This window comes from Candida metapsilosis, assembly GCF_017655625.1.
Source record: "Candida metapsilosis strain BP57 chromosome Unknown scaffold1, whole genome shotgun sequence".
In the NCBI taxonomy this organism is placed as follows: domain Eukaryota; kingdom Fungi; phylum Ascomycota; class Pichiomycetes; order Serinales; family Debaryomycetaceae; genus Lodderomyces; species Lodderomyces metapsilosis.
Genome location: NW_027138159.1, coordinates 3,295,950 through 3,316,059, shown reverse-complemented (window position 1 = coordinate 3,316,059; position 20,110 = coordinate 3,295,950). Strand labels below are relative to the sequence as shown.

The 20,110-nt window shown below is 35.4% G+C and overlaps 7 protein-coding genes across 7 annotated transcripts; 2 read left to right on the top strand and 5 right to left on the bottom strand. All coding sequences in view use genetic code 12, as the record gives it.

Annotated features, from left to right (window-relative positions):
• Nucleotides 1–119: 119 nt before the first annotated feature.
• I9W82_001465 (uncharacterized protein) lies at nucleotides 120–1,856 on the top strand (the record flags this gene model as incomplete). Its single annotated transcript, XM_067690213.1, has 1 exon — nucleotides 120–1,856. The coding sequence occupies one exon, from the start codon at nucleotides 120–122 to the stop codon at nucleotides 1,854–1,856; it is 1,737 nt and encodes a 578-aa protein (XP_067551486.1).
• Nucleotides 1,857–3,894: 2,038 nt separating this feature from the next.
• On the bottom strand, nucleotides 3,895–6,681 carry I9W82_001464 (uncharacterized protein; the record flags this gene model as incomplete). Its single annotated transcript, XM_067690212.1, has 1 exon — nucleotides 3,895–6,681. One exon carries the CDS (start codon nucleotides 6,679–6,681, stop codon nucleotides 3,895–3,897), a length of 2,787 nt encoding a protein of 928 aa, XP_067551485.1.
• Nucleotides 6,682–11,788: 5,107 nt separating this feature from the next.
• Nucleotides 11,789–12,799, bottom strand: I9W82_001463 (putative phosphomutase; the record flags this gene model as incomplete). Its single annotated transcript, XM_067690211.1, has 1 exon — nucleotides 11,789–12,799. The coding sequence occupies one exon, from the start codon at nucleotides 12,797–12,799 to the stop codon at nucleotides 11,789–11,791; it is 1,011 nt and encodes a 336-aa protein (XP_067551484.1).
• Nucleotides 12,800–13,726: 927 nt separating this feature from the next.
• On the top strand, nucleotides 13,727–15,643 carry TPD3 (protein phosphatase 2A structural subunit; the record flags this gene model as incomplete). The annotated part of the gene is made up of 1 exon (XM_067690210.1): nucleotides 13,727–15,643. The coding sequence occupies one exon, from the start codon at nucleotides 13,727–13,729 to the stop codon at nucleotides 15,641–15,643; it is 1,917 nt and encodes a 638-aa protein (XP_067551483.1).
• Nucleotides 15,644–15,736: 93 nt separating this feature from the next.
• Nucleotides 15,737–16,405, bottom strand: ISA2 (Isa2p; the record flags this gene model as incomplete). Its single annotated transcript, XM_067690209.1, has 1 exon — nucleotides 15,737–16,405. One exon carries the CDS (start codon nucleotides 16,403–16,405, stop codon nucleotides 15,737–15,739), a length of 669 nt encoding a protein of 222 aa, XP_067551482.1.
• A 148-nt stretch (nucleotides 16,406–16,553) lies between these two features.
• On the bottom strand, nucleotides 16,554–18,851 carry PMT2 (dolichyl-phosphate-mannose-protein mannosyltransferase; the record flags this gene model as incomplete). Its single annotated transcript, XM_067690208.1, has 1 exon — nucleotides 16,554–18,851. The coding sequence occupies one exon, from the start codon at nucleotides 18,849–18,851 to the stop codon at nucleotides 16,554–16,556; it is 2,298 nt and encodes a 765-aa protein (XP_067551481.1).
• Nucleotides 18,852–19,202: 351 nt separating this feature from the next.
• On the bottom strand, nucleotides 19,203–20,018 carry I9W82_001459 (uncharacterized protein; the record flags this gene model as incomplete). The annotated part of the gene is made up of 1 exon (XM_067690206.1): nucleotides 19,203–20,018. One exon carries the CDS (start codon nucleotides 20,016–20,018, stop codon nucleotides 19,203–19,205), a length of 816 nt encoding a protein of 271 aa, XP_067551480.1.
• Nucleotides 20,019–20,110: the final 92 nt, after the last annotated feature.

Here is a 20,110-nt window from a genome sequence, read left to right as displayed (position 1 = left end):
CAAAAACTCTCTTTTATACGAACAAGGAGAAACGTCGAAAGGCAATTGACAGGGTGGATAGATACTCACAAACCAGCCCCATATCACTACTACTACTACTCATACGAGATGCTTAGAATATGATTCACCTAGATCTATCCTATATCAACTTGTTTTACGTGGAAGCAATTCTTTCCATCGTATTCATTGCCTCGGTTATTCTCATTTGTATCAATCTAAAATCACCCACAATCACCAACAGGAACCATATTCGCCCAGAGAAGGAAAAATTAAACTCAATTGAATTACGAAGTCTCCATTCCTCGGATATATTGAATGTAATAACCAACCCTAGCTGTCCAATTGTTGTATCTTTTGAATTGAACCATACTGTTATAGCTTGGTCGCCGAGTTCGAATGAAAAACATGTACTTGCGACTGATATATGGCCAGTGAATCACATTGCAATCAGTGATGATGGGATATACGTTATCCTTATTTGTTTCAATAAACAAGCGATCTACTGTTATGAGAATTTTAAATTGAAGTGGACACAACATCATCCTAGCGTTAATAAAAATTCAAAAGTGTTGGAATCTTTCTTTAGACATAAGACTGTTCCTGGGTTCTTGGCTAGAAAATTATTAAGAGCTAAACGTGGAAGCTCAAAGTCGCTAGCTACTGACTCACATAGTGCCATAATTCGTTGTCCTGACTCGCCAATATTAACAACCACACAACCAATGCCGTTTGCCACTCCTCCATCACCAACAGCAAGAACCAAAACAGCAACAGCAGCAACATCCACATATGAACATATACCTCTGGACTTTGTGCTAGTACTAAACAATGGAGCTGTGTTGGTTTTATCCTGTGAAAATGGTTCTTTGGATGAGCAAATGTTTGCGCCATTTTCCGGTGCAGCCAAAGTGAAAACACCAAGAGTTAATGATAAGATTGTTTGTCAAAAGACTAATGGGGAGTTCATTATTGGAATTGTCGTGAATAACAATTTTGTCTTTCGAGACTTTCCGGTTAAGATCTTCACTTGTGGGAGTTATGTAACAACCACTATGAAACAATCACATAAGCTAAACACACCCGTCATCGTTCCTATTGAGTTTATCGGTGTGATTGTGTCTGTGTGTGACTTTACTGCATCCTTGATTGATGTTCAAAGTGGTATTGTTTTAAAAACGTTCAATATTGGTCATTTCAAACCTGGCACATTCAAAGTTGCCCATTCACAGCCGACACATTGTAAGTTTTGTGGTTGTGTTTCAGTCACCTCATTATCATTGGTGTATGAAGATGATTCGGGTATATTAATTGTTCACACATTCAAAATTGACCTGCAGAGATCGAAAAACAGTATTTGTCTTCGTGCTGAAAGAGATCCAAGAGAAATTAGATGTCTTGGGTTCAGCGCTGTTTGTGAGAGTCAATACTGGTATGAAGATATAAAGTGTTGGCAGGTTAGTGACGTCAATATGATTATAGGGTTTGAGAAAATCCATCCTAAAAGGGCTATATCACCAACAACAAATAACCCATCATCTTCTGTATTTGAAAACCAAGGACTTACTTCATTGCGTCAACGAAATACAAAATCAAGTGCATCTACTCGAGAGTCATATGAAGGTTTCATAATCTCTCTTAGTGATGGGAAAAAGACTGCATACCCACTACATCTACAATCAAATGTTCACATAGTTTCAACTGCCAAATACGGGTTCAAGTCAATTCTTGTTAACTTTGGATATTGCTTTAAAATCTTTTACCAAGGGAATAACAAATTGATTGAGAATGACTTGTATTACAGCAACAACAACACCAATAGTCTATCTTTTATCAACAAGAGGCGAAATATGAAGTAGAGAGTTTGTAATAGTATGAGAATGTATAATTGTGGTGATTGTAAACTCTCTGATGACACGAAATACTTTATTAAAGTATTGTCAGGATGCCAGAGGTTGCATGGGTGATGACAACTTTGTATTTAGCCCTTCAAAAACGCCCTATTAGCATAACTCACTCCTCGATTCTCTTATGCAATTTCCAGCTTTGTAGGTAGCAACTTCCAAAGCTAAAAAGCGTAGACGGCATAATTGACTCCTTACTTGCCTCTAGACCAACAGATCCCAATCATGATGAGAGTGATTCATCATGTGTGGTATAAGAAAGTCACAGACAACATGGAAAAATTATTGCTGTTATTTGGTTTGCAACCCATGCAAATAAGTAATAGGAAACACATGTACGGCAGCACTCGGCTAACTAACAGAGTTGTTGAAAGATGTAAGCACGTAAGAGATGTGATAGTAGGCTACAACATTTCAAAATCAATTACACTATATCTAAAAATCGTTTATTAATAAAAGCTACTAATAAGGTGATACATTTGGAGAGACACTTAATCACATGTTTCTCTAAGTTCAAACTAGGGGAATGCTGTTTTTGGATACATCCAAAACTACTTATAAAGCTATATCAATCCTCCTGCAGATCGCAAGTGATCAAACCAGACCCAAGTGTGATTAAATATGGAAATCACACTTGGTTCAAGAATAATCCTGCGGGAGTCTTAAATAAAGCAACCCAATTTGTAACTTTCCGCAAGTGAGTGTAAAAGGTCACCGAGAGCAGCTTCAACGACAACAGCTCCTCATGGACTATCCTTCAAAGGTATACTAAGACAGGATTGAAGTCAGAGCCAAAAAAGAAAAAGTTAGTCATTGTGAATTGCCTTTTCCTCGAGCAACCTCCTCTCGAAAGTTGGAATGATCAAAATGGGGGTCGGTGAAGTGAAAACAGGGAAATCTATTTTAGAAAGAATCGAGTAATCCTCGGGATGAAGGACGCGTTTTAGGATTCTCAACACAATATCAAAGACATGTACACCAACATCTAAACGGAACTGCAATCAATATTAGTACATCCGATGGAAAAAAAACATTGTGTGTTATACGCTTTATATTTACATGATTTTGGTTATGTTGAAGACTATTTATACAATTTACCTAACTTGCGAAATTAGTGGTACGAGTGAATAGAAAAAGCCGAGATAATAAATAACAAACATTTATGGAAATAATAGGAATGACTACGCTTCACATCGCTCTGCATCTCCTTAGAGCACAACAGTCATGTTGAATGTATGTATATGTAAGATGACTCAAAAAGCAAGCATATCCCCACATATAACCCATATTTGGCTAACTCATTAATTCTGCCGGTGCAGGCACTTCAACACTCGAAAAACGTCCTTGGTAGACTGATATTCCTACCATAAACCTTTCTCTCTCTCTGCTTTGAAACAAGCTATCCATGTGTTACTGTATACCACATTTCTCTGTACTCAATGCATTTGATCTATTTTTTGCAGTATCTTTTAGCCAAAATTTAAAACCAAACTTTACATCGCTCTGATCAATGAGAAAGTTGCCTACAAGAACTAGACTCATACTACATCTTTTAGATACATACTAAAAACACTTTGAGCCCAAAGTATCCCCATTTACATGCAAACAGAGGAAACTGGTTGCAAAAGGATCATCCTAAAACGTGATTAGAAAAAACTTTTCTGCTTCCGCGATTGCACTTTTTTCTCGTGAAATCCTCCTGGTAGCTTAGTTGGTTTAAAGCACAAGACTGTAAATTGTTTATCCAGATTTTGTAATCTTGGGATCGGGCGTTCGACTCGCCCCCGGGAGAGATTTTTTTTTTTTACACCTACCAAAGCCATCATCTATAATCTTTTTAGCACGTCCACATCTACTATTAGTCCTAACTGCAGTTATTTTTATCAAATGCAAAATTTAGAATTAAAAAAAACAGTATATAGTTATACAATAAAAGCTTCAAAAATGAATGTGAATATGCAAATTGGGCAAGGAAGTCGTGTCGCGCCCCCCCCTAGAAGCAATGCAACAACAAAACACAACTCCAAACACACCCCAACAAGTTAATAATCAAAGCACCAGTTACCGAAAACTTGTGAAACTTGACGGGTGAATTATACCTAAACCACAATAGATTAATCGCCAACAAATTGAACCCGACCAGAATAATCATTCCCAATACCAACACAATGAAAATTCCCAAATTATCACGAATAAGGAATTTCGAATCTTCGATATCATCAATTGAAGTGAATATGGAGTAGATTGTACCTAGTTGGATCCCACTTAGGAAAAGGGAGATAATTGTCAAGGTGAAGTAGATGTAGGATAAGGTTTGATCGTAATCGGATTCGTATTTTAATTGGTGGTCATTACGTTGGAAATATGACATTGGTTCTTCATTGATGGAGTCATAGGTTGAGTAGTTGTTGACGTCATCTTGGTTATGATACATGGAGAGGAGTTTAGTGTATGGATCAAGTAATTGATGCTGTTCATCAATAGGGTTGGCATTGGAGGAGTAGTAGTACGGGTTTTCATGTATCAGCCTTTGCTTATGTTGTGGTTTATGTCTCATTGTTTCGTCATTGTTGAATAGTCTATCTTTGAAATGCAAGATTGAAGTGAGGAATTTAGTCACTTGATTATTTGGTAAATCATACATATCTGGTCCTCCTTCTAGGTTGACAACATAATCATCACTCAAATTGACTTCATTTGGTGAAACACTCCCTGATCCACGTCTTATATGATCAAATATACTGGATCCAAAACTATCTTGCTGTGGCTGATTATGCAACCTAGATTGAATATGCCTAGCTTGTTTTTGTCTTTGTTGTCGCTCTTGTTCTTCAACAGCTTGATCTTGTTGTTGCTGTTGTTGAAGATTTTGAATCGACATCTTGTGCTTCATTATATCATCCGATTTAGCTCTAATCAACCCTTCTTCTTGATTCAATTGTTGATTACAAGCATCGATATCTTCAAATTCCTTCAACAAGTTCAAATTAAGCAAGTTTGAATAATGGTTATTGATAAATTCTCCATTAGGGACAATGTTGTAATAACAAGATATTTGATATTGGTAGAAATTGAACCCCTTGTATAAAGAGACGGCATTATTCTGAAGAATCATTTGTAACTTCTTGGGGAATCGACGAGCAAATGACGAGGAATATCTGTTTCGTAATACACCAGTTTGAGAATCAACTTCAGTCGTTAATGACGATTCAAATTCTGACAAGTTTAAATGGTTGGAGAATATTCCAAGGTGACTATGAGGGAAACAGTCCATGTCGTTGAAAGTTTCTGGGAAATCAATAGTATTGATATATTTAGGTTTATTTGTGGTGGATATATTACTTTCTAATGCAATGTAGTAGTCATTTTCATCTGGTTGAGAAGGTTGTTGTTGTTGTTGCAGTTGCAGTTGTTGATTGGAGGAGCCAATTTCATCAGCAAGGTTACCATCAGCTGTGACAAGGTCATCGTCACCACCAGTAGTCTTGTCAATTCTAAACCTTGATCGTTGACAAAATGTTTTTGATACTGGCAAATAGTCATTAGAAATGATGAAATCAATCGTCTTTTTTGTCAACTGACTCGATTCTTGGAAATAATCAAGCAACTGACTCTTGTATTCCTCATTGGCTCTATCTTGTAAATGTGATAAAAACACCCTGACAATATCATTAGGCAAGATACAATATGAATATTTTCTCAAACCACCAGTAGGGGCCATAACAATCGACAGTTGACTAGTATCATTTGATAAAATAAGAGCGGGTTCTTTCAACAAGTCTTGATTCAAGTAGATTACAGAAACAAGATTATCTTCAATGCATTTCAAGTTTAAATAGACATTCAAGTTGAGAATGATATCACTAGTCAGCTCATTCGGTACTAGACAGTGACATTGAAAGTTGCGTTTTAGTAGTACAGTCAAATCAAAGTGTTCTTCTGGTGAAGTTGGAATCTGTTGTGGGTTTGAATTGAAATAGTTGGCAGTGGTGTTTGTAGCAGTGGTGATGGCAGTATTGGGGGATGAATTTGTGGTGGCTGTGGTGGTGGTGAAAGTACCATTCTTGTTAGGTATTGGCTGTGAAGTGTTGGCATTAGTGCTGTGGTTGTTCTGGTTTGCCAATATTGAAGTTTGATAATCCGATGCAGTATTTAAAGACGATGCTAATGAGAATAAGGAGTTTTTGCGATGTAAATCACCATTGAAACATTCAACAAATTTGCGTTCATATTTAATCAAATTGATCAAATTAGTCAATTTTAGCGTCAATTGAGTCAAATCAAAGTTGACAAATGACCGGGGATTGTTAATCAAGTGATTATCTTTCAATTCAAGCACAAATTTACCACCAATTTTCTTGTATTGATAATACTTGAGAAACTTTTTGAAAATCTTTTTAATGGCAATCTTTTGAATCAAGATGAATTTAGACAAATTTTTCAAAATGATTGACAACTCAATCGCTTGATAGAAAAGTTCATCAATTTCAATCAAGAACGATCGTAGAGAGTCATAATCATTAATTTCATCTTTTATATGGAGGAGATTATTGAAAATGGATTCAAGGAAAGCAAATTTTCGATTCAACTCACCATATTTAGTTTGGATGAATAAATTGACATAATCGATATTTTCAATAAATGCATGGTGTAACGAAGAAAGGTCTTGAGTATCTTGTTTGGTGATTTGTTTGATTTTATATTTCAAGTCGTTGTAGTCAATATTGTAGCTTTTCCATTCAGGTACCGATAGATGTTGCAAATTGTTACCAAATTTCATCTATGGGAAGAAAAACAGGTGGTTCTAGTAGTATCTATTGTTCTATTTTGGTATCAAAGTTGTTGGATCATAAAACTAAAAAAAAATTAGGAAGCAGGTTTTTGCGATTAGGAGACCAAAAAGGTTAAACAGTTGGGAATATGCTGTCGTAGAACTGATGTAAATGCAGAAAGAAATGTGGTTGTGAAATGTAAACTCTTAGATGTTTCTTACTTCTGAAGCTTGGTGATGGGAGAATTTGTGGAGACTTCTGCTTAAAAGAATTTCCAGTTTTATCAAGGGTTTATTTAAAGTACAGCTAAATGTGTGGTATGGTGTGTTGCTTGTAGTTGCTTTGTAGTTTGTGTCTATTATGCTATCTAATGCAATATATGGATGATATATGCAAAGTAAAGTAGACAGAAAAGTTTTCTATTGTAGAATCTGGCGGTTATTTTTGAATCAGCAGATGAAGACTTTTTAGACAAGGGAAGGAATTGTTGAAGTTATATATATATATATGTGGGAGGTTTATTCTGATTTTCTCTCTTTGAATAATACAATAGAATATGGGTTGTATAGATATATAGGTTTTCTTTTGTGAATTTATTAAATAATTTAGTTGTTTTTAGGTTATATAATTTGGTTTTGGGTATTGATGTGATGATTGATTGATTATGCAAGAAAAAGAGGAGTAGTGTACGTTTGCTCAAAAAATGCAAAAACTAATTTAATAATTACACAAAAACAACAATACAACACAATAGACCATCAAACAATACCAATAGAGACAGACTAAGAAACCACGAGAGTAATAGAGTAAGTCTCGTAACCATTAGGAATATAATGCACAGCAAATAGCAACAGAAAGCAAAGATTTACATTTCCAAATAAAACAAAAATACCAAGAAACCATCTTATCTTTAGTCGTATGATTCTAAACAGTATAAGATATTATTATGAACGGTTTCTAGGAGTTAAGATACTGACAATATGATGATGTTACAATATCATATATTATTATTAGCTTAGAGGTATGTTTTCTTTGTGTACACTAGACCTAATATTATTCTCCTCATTCTTCTTTCTTCTTTCTTCTTTCTTCCATTTCAGTTAATTGGTCACAAGACTACTAAAGTTTTAGTTTTAGTCTAAAACTAAAACTAATATTAAAAACAATAGGAGAATTGTATATATAAATTCATATCTATAAATGCACCCCCCCCACTTAAAACAATAGAATCAATTTTACCAACTTACACTACCCCCTTGTTGCTTTTTTCACTCAGCCTTTTTTTTATAATCTTATATTACTACTCTTTATGATTTAAAAAACTATCACTGTGTACTTTGGAGTTATAATCAGAAACATACGGCAAGAGAGCATACGTGTATGTGTGTATGTATGTTTGTTGTCTACATCCGAGGTCAAATAATAATAAAATATTTTTATGCTTTTGATATCAGTGTATTATTATTATTATTAACTTTTTTAGTGAAAGAAAGAAATATACGAAGCTATGCATAATAATATGCAACTAACAATATGCAGTATATCACACAAACAGATTGAGATGAAGAGCTTTTTGTAATGACTACGAGTCAAACTTTATTTAATTTTCACTCAAGTATACCAGACCAAAAACAATATGTTTTAAACATGCACATCAACTTAACTCAACGGCTCATCAACGGTAGATATACTCCCCAACGGTTTATTTTTAGAAATCTGTCACTTCCCCTTTGCTCCTCTGTGCATTTTAACTCGTACGACATGTTACCATAAACGGTTATTCTAGAAAATATTATAACTAATGCAAAAGAACAACAACAACAACAAACAACAGTCAAAACGTTTTTCTTGAAAAAATGCAACCTAAATCTAAAAGTAAGGTTACATGAACGAAAGCTGAAACTTATAAACTTTAAGGTTTTTTGCTCGATTTTTAAGCTTTTTCTTCTCTCTTCCACTTACTAAATTCTTACTCATTTCCTGAGAAGGAGAAGAGCTATCCAGACTCATATCCTAAAACTCATCCCATCTAAGGCGTCACAATAAAATTTACATTACTTTACAGAGTCTGGCGCCATCTTAGTTATTATATTCCCAAAGATCAGTCTGTTTCATTCTATTTTATTTTTTTTGCAACTTTAGCCGCCTGATGTTACTGCAGGACCCTTTGCAAATTACACACCATACTCAACGTCCTTATTTATCTATGCTAGTTTCCAATAATCATTAATCAAATCATTAAAGAACATGCAGCTTTCCAAACAACTAAAAAAAATAAAAGGAGTGTTATGGGAAATACAGAAAGTTTATTTTTCGTATTTCACTTATAATCTTTTGATTAGAAAAAAAAAATAGAAACAAACGTAAATAACAGTGGTTACACAGTCCATCCGATCTCTTTAGTTTCAAAAATGTATCTAAATTGAAAGATATGCCATCAGCTTGTGCTGCCCAACCTCTTACTCAACTCTTACCCTCTCTTCAATAGCTGCAATCATCCTCAATTGCACAAATATACTGCATGTATGCAAGATGAAGGAGATTAGATAAAATTTGCCTCTCTCTACAACAAAAACAAAAAGACAATAGAAAGTCTAGTGATTGTGATGACTAGTGAATGTAGGACAGTAACGTACAACCTTTGTGTAATTATTAAAAATATTTTTATTTGGTTTAAAGTATTATTATTTTCTTTTTTTTTTTGTTTTGGAAAACAATGGAATTTCAACAACCCATATATGGATATTTTGAAATATGCTTAAGCACGCCATTGTATTGTTGTTGTTTTTACATACATATTACTAAGTTATTGTCGTGTGACTTCTTTTTTTATTGACTATTCGTTGTTGTCGTGTGACCAATAGCAAACAATACATTGCAGTTTTCGTCACAGAAGCGCCCTAGCGACTATTGTTTTCTAACCATTCCTACTTCTCTCCTATTTTAAGATCCACGGTTTACAGTCATCCCACTTCTACCAACGAGTCGTCTCTACTTTGATATGCGAGATTTGGACTTGCTTGATATACCAAGTATGCTTTTTTCGCAGGGGGCCCAAAATGATAGCTGAAAAACTAGTTCATATTCCTACGTAGCTTATACAACACCAACACATGAGAGGGCTATGCTTACAAAAAAAAAGACGTCAATTTACCACGCTATACATTTTCAACTAACAACCCTGTTGCCATATTTTGAGAAAGAATTGGCGTTTATCGATTTTTGTGCTTTCAACAGCCCTGAAAGCCACACTTTTTTTCTTTTTTTAAAATTAGGCATTGCGTTTCTGTACTAGAAGTTGCGAAACAAAAAACAATAGGGATGTCAACTTGGACCCACGTGGGCTCTTGCAATTTGAAATTTTGCGAGATTAATGCCAGATCTCTCTCTGTACAATAAAATAGAAAAAAAAAAAAAATCACAATCTTTTTGTTTGCTTTTGACATATGTCGCTTAGGGGGGTGCCTCTTAACAAATAGCATCCCATGAACCTCACTTGTCTTTACTCACACTTCTCATATATATACGAGCAGCACATGCGTGATCTATTTTTGGAAAATTGTTTTCTAACGCAGGGACGGTTAAAATAAATCATACTTCAAATTTAAGTAACTCCACATATCAAGAATAGGAAAAAGAAACAAAAAAATTATTTTTGCACCCCCACTACAACTTCCATTCTCTCTTCTCTGCAATTTATTCATTCTCCTCCTCCTTCTCCGATTCATCGTTATTGTGGTCTATTGTGAAGGGAAGACAATGGTGTAGTTTCTGGTTTCGCTTAATCTTTTTTCCGACCAAAAAGACGAATCGATTCAAAGCCTCTTATTGTTTCAGTTCGTGCATTGTTTTTGTTCCGACGGTAGGTTTGCACAAAAGTTCTAGCCAGAGCGGAGACGATTCTTGTTGACATAAACGTATTCTACTAGAGGTGCTTAGCAAGTAGTAAATGGGTAAACGGATGAGGTAGCAAAGTTCAGTCTTATTATAATGCGCGGATGATATTATTAGATCAGTTAGCAGACTATCAGACGTTAGGTACTTTGCCTCAAAGTAGAACCAGCCAATCACTACTTCTATTACTCCTTCAACTCATTTGCTTATAGAGCTCAGAGTATGAGTGCATGCTATCAAACATCACCGGAAATATGCCCAACTGTATGCTGCCTAAGCGAAAGAGATACTATAAGTACAATGTAAGCCCTTGATTACATTACATCTCCCAATTATAATATCTTGTCTCACTTATCTTGTAATGGCAGCTTTACCCGATTTATGTAGATCTAAGGTTTCAAAAAAAAACATTACCCGCCACACATTCAATGCTGCGCTTGGCCGCCTTGAAGTTCAACAACAGCAAAAGGTGAAAATTTCCTTTACTATTTACACCTGACTGACAATTGACCAGCTAGAGCAGTTAACTTGAATCTACAGAAACTACAAATGTTGTATTAACAACAATTAAAATTTACCTCCTTTACATGTCATTTATTAATCTAAGTTGTAAGAAAGAAATACGTACCTTTTTGCTTGAAATTGCTTTGGGCCCATCATGCTTTCAAACAAAGAACGATAACTAAAGTTAATAAAGGAAAGATCGCCTCCAAGAAAACATCATAAAAACTAGTTTTAATAGTATTGTCCAAGTGTATTGACAAGAAATCTCTTTTTGCCATAAGATTAGTAATCTCTGTCAAAAAAGAAATGGCGTAGAATGGAGAAGAACAGAAGAGCACCTCTAAACCAGAAACCGATTGATTCTTGGCTTAAAGCATTTCTACTGGGTCACCAATTCTACTTGATAGATATTTTGGATATGTAAAAGAGAATCTCCAATTGTAACCATCATGGTTTCCTTTGAAGACGTCTCTCTTTATATTCGCATCCATTATAGTTCTATTAAAGAAGAAGAAAAGTAAGTAGTTTGCGTCTGATATTTTTTTGTTCAGTTTTGGGCACCTTATAAAGGGGAGGGGAGCAACGCGAGCTTACACACGACCTTTATGAGCCATGCTCGTTTAGCTAACCAACCACTTCCTTTTAATCTGGTCAAGCGCAATGATATCGTTCTTCAAACTAACTATACTTGCCTTTAAAAGATCTATTACATAATGCTCACAATACAATACACCTACTTCCTTTTTCTCCTTCATTGGAAGCTCCACCTTTCTTTCTTACCGCTTTAACAAATACAGGAATCATACCACCAGTTTGTACAGCAAATGCTCTATGTCCCAACACCAACAATTGGGTCTTGATACTACCAGAATGAGTAGTTATCCCCACAATATCAACTCCATTGGCTTGATTTTCCGTAAACAATTGTTGCAAAACTATATTCATTCTTGCTGCTTGTTCATCAAACAGTTCTCTATAATCATCTTTGTACAACTCATCCTCTTCAGTAAATCCTGGTTCAATGACAAATCCCAATTTTTCATATTTTTTGGCAATTATTGATCTTGTGGAACGTTTATCACAGGTGTGGACACCAGTAGTTTCACGCCAGTTTTCTTGAATGTATGGTTTCATTTGTTGTATATCAACAATTGGACTCCATGTGTAGTACAAAGTATCAATTGATCGACTTAATGGAGACACGTACATCTTTTGTGGTGTAATTAAGGACTTATCATGATGACGATTATTTTCCAATTCTTGAGCCACAAGTTTACTATTGTTTTTCGCCAATTCAATCAGTTCCGGAGTTAATTCAGCATCAGGGCCCCATGTGTACTCATCATCACCATTCAATTTTGACCAATGGTTGTTCCACGCATCATCTCCATATTTCGCATGGGCAAGGTTGTGATATCCAGTGTAATGACGAGCCAAGAATAAAATCTTGTATTGGGTATTTGCGTCAGCTTCTTGATTCAACTGACGTAGTTCAGCAACCAAGTCATCCCATTCACCAATTTTACCAAAGTGTTGATCAAGGTAGTTGAATGTTGTGTCGTCAGTTTCCTCTAGTGATTGAACAAACTTGTTGGGGACAATGGAAAATTGCCAATATGATTTAGAAGTGCGTTGGTATTGGGAAATTTTGGCATTATAGGCAGCCCGAACTTCAGGTGATATCTTTGAGTCAATGATATCCAACTTGGTAGGAGCAGGAGCAGTCATGTTCGCTAATGGTACTGTATCTTAAAACACGTGGAGTCAATATGATTTCTTGAAAAAAAAAAAAAAATTGCGAGACGAGTCTTTTGTGTCGGCTTTGCATTTCATTTCCTTTTTGCAACAATTTTGAGAAGATGTTACTCGCTTGAAGTTGATTATCATTTCAGAGAAGCTATGCAGTCACTTGAGATGTTGAAAAAAGTGTGTGACATTACGCCTTCGTCCAGACTATGGAAATTTTGGCGGTAATACTGCTCCGCGCGTCAATGAGATACACAATTGTGTAAGTTTATACCATTGAATCAAGAAAAGGAAATGAACGCAGTACAACGACGCTATTCAACTGACTGTGGTATGCTAGTAAGAAGAGCACCATGATCAATCGGTTTCGCAATGGTTATGCATTTTGAGTCGTGCGACTACTTACAAAACAACACAAGACCCTTTTGCTGAAGTGGCAAATGTGTGAGTAGCAACAGTGGGAAAGAACGTTGGATGAGAACACTTGTGCACTTGTAAGTATATATAACACACACGTAGCTGCTACTAAGTAGACTAAAATTTCTGTTAGATACAGTGATTTGTTCTGCACTGTAGTGTCTGGTATGTTATATTTGTCTGTCTGTCTGTCTGTTCTGTCTGTCTTATTTCCAGTGTCGTAGTTTTTCATTTGTTTTGTGTCTGCGACATTAAAAAAAAAATTCAACGAAAATAAAAAAAAAATCCACAACAAACAGAACAGACACTCTCTCACCAATCAATCAATTAATCAATCAAAAACCATCCTAATCAAACTGAACCAAAGGAACAGAATTAAGACAATCATACAGCTAATCTTATCCAATCTAAGCAAATCTACTCAATCTTACTGTTAAAACATCACAAACACTGAACGTACCCAGTTTATCTAATCTACAGCATATATCCACAATGGACGACTTATATCCCCTCGCGTTATTAATGGACGAATTGAAACACGACGATGTTTCCAACAGAGTCGAAGCAATGCAAAAACTAGACACTATAGCCATTGCCTTGGGTCCAGAAAGAACACGTAAAGAATTGTTGCCATTTTTACACGATGTTGCTCAAGATGACGAAGAAGAAGTATTTACAGTCTTGGGAGCCAAATTGGGTGAATTTATCCCCTTAATTGGCGGTCATGAATATTGTGAACCATTGATTGAGATATTGACGATTTTGGCCTCGATGGAAGAACCATTGGTTAGGGATAAAGCTATTGAATCATTAAACACAATTAGTCATGAATTGAATCAAAATGAGATAAATAATGTATTTTTAGGGTTAATCACAAACTTAAGTCAAGGCAACTGGTTTCTGAAAAAGATTGCTTCTTGTGGATTGTACAAGGCGGTTATTATTCGTGTTGATGCAAATACTAGAAAAGAATTGTTGCGCACTTATTTGAAATTGGTTACTGATGATTATCCAATGGTTAGAAGAGCAGCTGCTACAAACTTGCCTCAATTGATTGATTTATTGACTCAATTTACTGAAGAATCTCCCAATGATATCAACAAGGTTAATAATGAAGATTGGGAAATTATTTCTAAAATGTTTCAACATTTGATTAATGATGATCAAGATTCAGTTAAATTCCTTAGTATTGATGTTTTGATTGCCATTTTGGAGTTTTTCCAAAAGATTCATGAATATAGCTTCAATTCTGATTTCTTATCCAGTGCCTTGAAATTGATTAAAGATGATAGTTGGAGAGTTCGGTATACTGCTGCTGATAGATTTAGTAAAATTGCCGTTAATTTCACCCATAATGAACTGGATTTATTTCAATTGATTGATCCATTTATTGCATTAATGAAGGATCACGAAGGGGAAGTTAGAAAAGCTATTGCTAAGCAATTGCCAAGTTTTTGTAAATTATTAACTGAATATCCACCAACTAAAGCAACAATCTTGAACAAGATTGTGCCCGTGGTTAATGATTTAAGTCAAGATCCTCAAGAAAATGTCCGTGCATCATTAGCATCCACCATTACTGAATTATCACCAATTTTAACGAGACAACCAACAATTGATAAATTGTTACCCATCTTTTTGACAATGTTGAAGGATGAGTTCCCTGATGTTCGATTAAATATCATTTCCAACTTGTCAGTGGTTAATGAAACCATTGGAATCAATCTCTTATCAACAAATTTACTTCCAGCTATAACTGAATTGGCTCAAGATCATAAATGGAGAGTAAGATTGGCTATAATTGAATATATCCCCAAGTTGGCTGATCAATTGGGTCAATCTTTTTTCAATAATGAATTGTTGACATTGTGTATGTCGTGGTTATGGGATCCAGTATTTGCCATTAGAGAAGCTGCAGTTGAAAATTTGAAGAATTTAACAGTGATATTTGGATCGCAATGGGCAACACAAGAAATCCTTGCCAGATTATTGAATCAAAAGGATACAAAAACTACTACTAATAATGATGATGATGGAGACGTTGATGAGGATGACGACGGCAAGATTGATTACTCCAACTTTATCATTCGAATCACTTGTTTATTCGCTATAACTTCATTAATTCCCGTGATTGATTACCCAGTCCTTGTTGAACAAGTGTTGCCATTTATAAATGGATTAATCACCGATTCAGTACCAAACATTCGATTCAATGTTGCCAAATCATACTTGACTTTAGTTGAATCATTAGTTCAACATAAAGATCAAGCTCCAAGTCAAGATGAGTTGAAAAAGTTGATTAATTTACAAGTATTGTCGAATTTGGAAAAATTGGAAAGGGATGATGATGTTGATGTTAGATTTTATTCAACTCAAAGTATCAAGGGAATTAATGAAATACTAGCCTAAGGCTACACTACATACATAAAACAATACAAATTGTGATAAATAAATTATATAAACAACCCTCTAAACGTAGCTCTATACACCTATACTTTTTCACTATTCTCTCTGTTTCTTATTTTGCTCCAATTTATCAAAATCAAAATCAAAAGAAGCACCACATCCACATGCAGTTGAAGTATAAGGCGAATCAACAATCTTAAACTGACTACCAATCAACTCCTTAGTATAATCCAACCTCAGCTCTTGCAAAATCGTTAAACTCGAATCATCAAGAACAATACTTGCCCCATCACGTTCAAACACAAACACATCGCTGGAATCCTTATTGGTTGTTAAATACTCTTGCAAGTTAATCAAATGGAGATTGTATTGGAATCCATGACATCCGCCACTTTCTACTTGGATTTGTAAGGCTGTGTCTTTAGGGTTTTCAAGTTTGATCGATTGTAATTTGGCGCATGCACGTTCAGATATGGCTATTACTTTATCAGTTTGGCCATGGATGAGTGAAGTAGCTTTGAAATCGGGTGCGTCTGGAGCAGGCGCAGTGGATGACTTATCTTGCTGTTGTGTCTTTGCTGCTGCTGGTGGATCCGTGGGGAATGCAAATGATGATGGTTTGAGGGTTTTTTGCGTCGTTGATGATGATGGTGATGTCGTTGTTGTGTTCCACCTAATTGACGATAGGCGCAATATGCAAGGTTGTGATGAATATAGTATCCTCTTGGATACAGGTGTAGTTCTTATCATGTATCTTAAACTCATCTTTGGATAACTTTGCTGCTGGATATCTTTGCTTACTAAAGGAGAAGTAAGTAAACTCTCAGAGGGTTACTTTTTTTTTATGTAATGACGCACTTTTAAATTGTAAGCTATACCTTATACAAATCTACATACACTCTTCTTCCCATCTCTATGTATAATTATCATCAGCAACTCTCCATGATTGTAACCATTGAGTATGTTTCCAGTCCTCTTTAGGACCCTCCATTCCAAACGAGAAATACCTCAAGTAGTAAAATGTAAATCCAACAATGAAATACAATGCCAAATAGATTGCAACATAAGCAACTTTACTCACTGCTGACGAGTTTCTTTGAACCAATTTAGAAGTCCATAATTCAACTTCAAAACATAAGACAATCATGGCAAAGTATAAGGCGGGCACGTAATGATGAACATACGTAACTCTTCCCATAATGACAAATGGCATGAAATGTAAACCCCAACCAAACATTGGATAAATACCACCCATGACAAATTTTTGCAATCTACCTGGTTGGTCAGGTGGGAAATCAACATATTGCCTTTGCCATCTAATGAGATAGTACAATGTAATAAAAGCAAAAATTACGACACCAACAGTGGATGACCATGTAGTTGCTGGAGATCCAATCATAAAGTACTTGGCTTTATCAGCTGACCATCCACACATCCTAATACCAACGTTCAAAGTTGGCCATTGCCAGAATGAAGAAGCCAAATCATCTTGTTTATCAGGATCAGGCAAAAGAGCATTATTAGTGGCCATCATTGCCAAATTTAATTGAATAAAATCACGAATAAATCTCGTCTTTGGTAATTTGAAATCCTCTGGTGCTGGAGGCAAGAGTTCATTTCTATGATCTTCAATATTCCACCATGTTCTCTTGTCCTTTTTGAATGGGTTCTTAAAACATACAACTTCACCTTGTCTGAAACCCCATTGTGGTAAAGTTGCACCAGAAACTCCCAAGTAACAACCCATAACTTCATTCTTCAATCTGAATGAAGTTGTCAATGGATGTAATCTCATCTTGTCTTCATCACTAGCTTGATCAACAACTTCAACAATCCAGTTGTCCTTGGCATCACCAATGGTCAAGTTACCATAACAAGCAACTTCCAATTCAGACTTGGAAACAGGGGCTGGAATCTCATGAGTATGTAAATTTCTTCCAGTTGATGGATGCATAATCCTAACTGGCATACCATCGAATACGTATTCAATATCGGTAGTATTGCCACTTGGATCGTAACTTGGTTGACCTCTTGGACGTTGGAAAATCCAATTGTTGTTGGAATCCTTATGTCCATAAGTGGTAACTTGTTGTTGTTTGGAACCTTCTGGGAATGTTTGCACATGTGAATGTAATAATCCACCAGTTAAACCTTGACTCTTTAAAGTAACTACTGAATGAAACATGGATACTTCTCTTGGACCTCCACCAACTTGTGATCCAAGTAAATTGGCTTGGAACAATGATGACATATTAGCATCACCAGTACCTGACTTGTACAACAAATCAAAATGAACTTTAAAACAAAGCAAAAAGATTGTAATTGGGATAATAATCAATCCAAAGATTCTTGCTGCCCAATGATATCCATATCTTACCCAAGTCACTGACTTGTCACTCAACTTATTCCAAAGATCAACAACGGTGTAAATACCAATTAAAGTTGTAACAAACAAACCAACCATCTTCACAGAACAAACACATCCAATAGAAACACCAGTCAACATTAACCATTTCCACCATTTTCTTGAAAATTCCTTTTGCTTATTGTTAAAGTTGTTAAATCTAGCAAAACAAAAGACAGTGGTAACAGTGAAAAACAACAACATTGAATCCAACAAGATAAACTTACCCAAAGTAACATAAGAACTTTCCAAAGTAACCATCAAGGTAAATAACCAAGTTGTCCAAACGGAAAATCCAATTTCCTTCATTGTAAAATAAGCAAAAGGAACACACAATGCAGAAAAGGTCGCATTAAACAATCTCATCTTTGTATAATCGATATATTCAGGGTATTTTTCACCACTTGGGAAATCCCATGATCCATTATACCCAGCCAAATATCCCGATAATCCAACCAACATTTTACCCAATGGTGGATGGACATCATGGTAAAACTCATGACGTAAATAGTAAGAGCCAAATTTACCAAAATGAGCCTCATCCCAAACAACACTATCATTGACGGAAATACGGTAAAAACGAACGAAAAATGACAATAAAGTAAACAAGAGTGGTGCCAAGATGGATTCTAATTTTTTCCATGATTCAATTGTCTCTTGGACTTCATCATATTGAGTTCTTTTAACGTTGTCGGCGGTATCCTCGTCATATTTAGAGTCAATTGAGGTGACATCGTGGTCCTTGTGCAAATGCTTTGTTGGTTTCACCAGCGTCTCGTGCGGTTGTGCAGCGGATGATGACGACATTGCGAAAGCTTAGAAAAGATTAGGGTGTACGGTTGTTTGATGACTTTTGATTCCCCGTTGTAAATGCAATTAAGGTAGATTGAACTAGTTAGCTTTGTCGAAATAGGAACTGTTTTAAGGGATTTTTGAAAAAATTTAAATTAAATTAAATTTCTGTTGACAAAGGAGACACGTCAATAACAAAAGAATTTAAGAAATACAAAAACACGCAACCTATTTCCTAACCCAATCATAAATCTTTTTAAAGATCTTTCTTTATTTACACTTTCTTTCTTGGCCTTTTTAAAGTTAATACCGATATATACGAATATAAACCTACCTATGGATCTCGGTTATGCTAGATTTGCAAAACTACACTTCATTAAGCGCCAAATGAAATAACTTCAAAATGAGTAATGCACCACCATCTTCATCTGCCATCTTCTCATCACTGTCATTGTCGTTACTCATTCTATTGAACTTGATCCTACCATCACTTGAAATATTAATCACGTCACTGGTAAGCCTCTTTACTTTCAACTTGTTAAAGTGTATTTTTGAACAATTATACATAAACTGGCAAATATTGGTATACAAGTCACCATTCTGTTGTCGTAATGTATTCAAATCAGCGTGTGGGACTTCAAGTTCTATAGTTTTGAGTAAACCGGACAGTTGGTGGATTCCATAAACTAGTCGTAAATTATTAAAATTCAACAGGAGCTTGTTGATCACCAAAGGAATCACTTTCAGTGGCACCTCATCATACTCAGCATATACTGAATCAGTTTGAAGTTGTAGTAACTTTAGTAGATAATCATTAACATCCAGCTTGGAGGTAACTCTATTCAATAACAAAGTACTTTCTTTAGTTCCTGAAAACACCAACGTTTGTCGTGGCAAAAGTCGACTATTCCTTGACTTGATGATCAAGTACCGTATGTCTCCTATTGATCCACTGATTGTGGTAATCTCTATGGCAACGTCCCGATAGGAACTGTATCGAGCTATGATATCTTCTTCATATGTGGATATATTCTGCTGGTATATTTGATACAAATACTTTGCCAATTTAGTGACAATGGACTCCTTGTCTTCTCTCAGTAATCGATCTGTAAATGGTAGTCCACTAGCTCTGTATAGCTTGAAGATGGTTCCCTCTATGTAGCTGCTCACCAATTGATGCATGTTAAATGAAGAAAAAATCTTGCGGTAACTACAACTTACAATTAGTTTTTTCTTTTTTTATGAAAGCCATACATTAATATGATCTGTGTTAA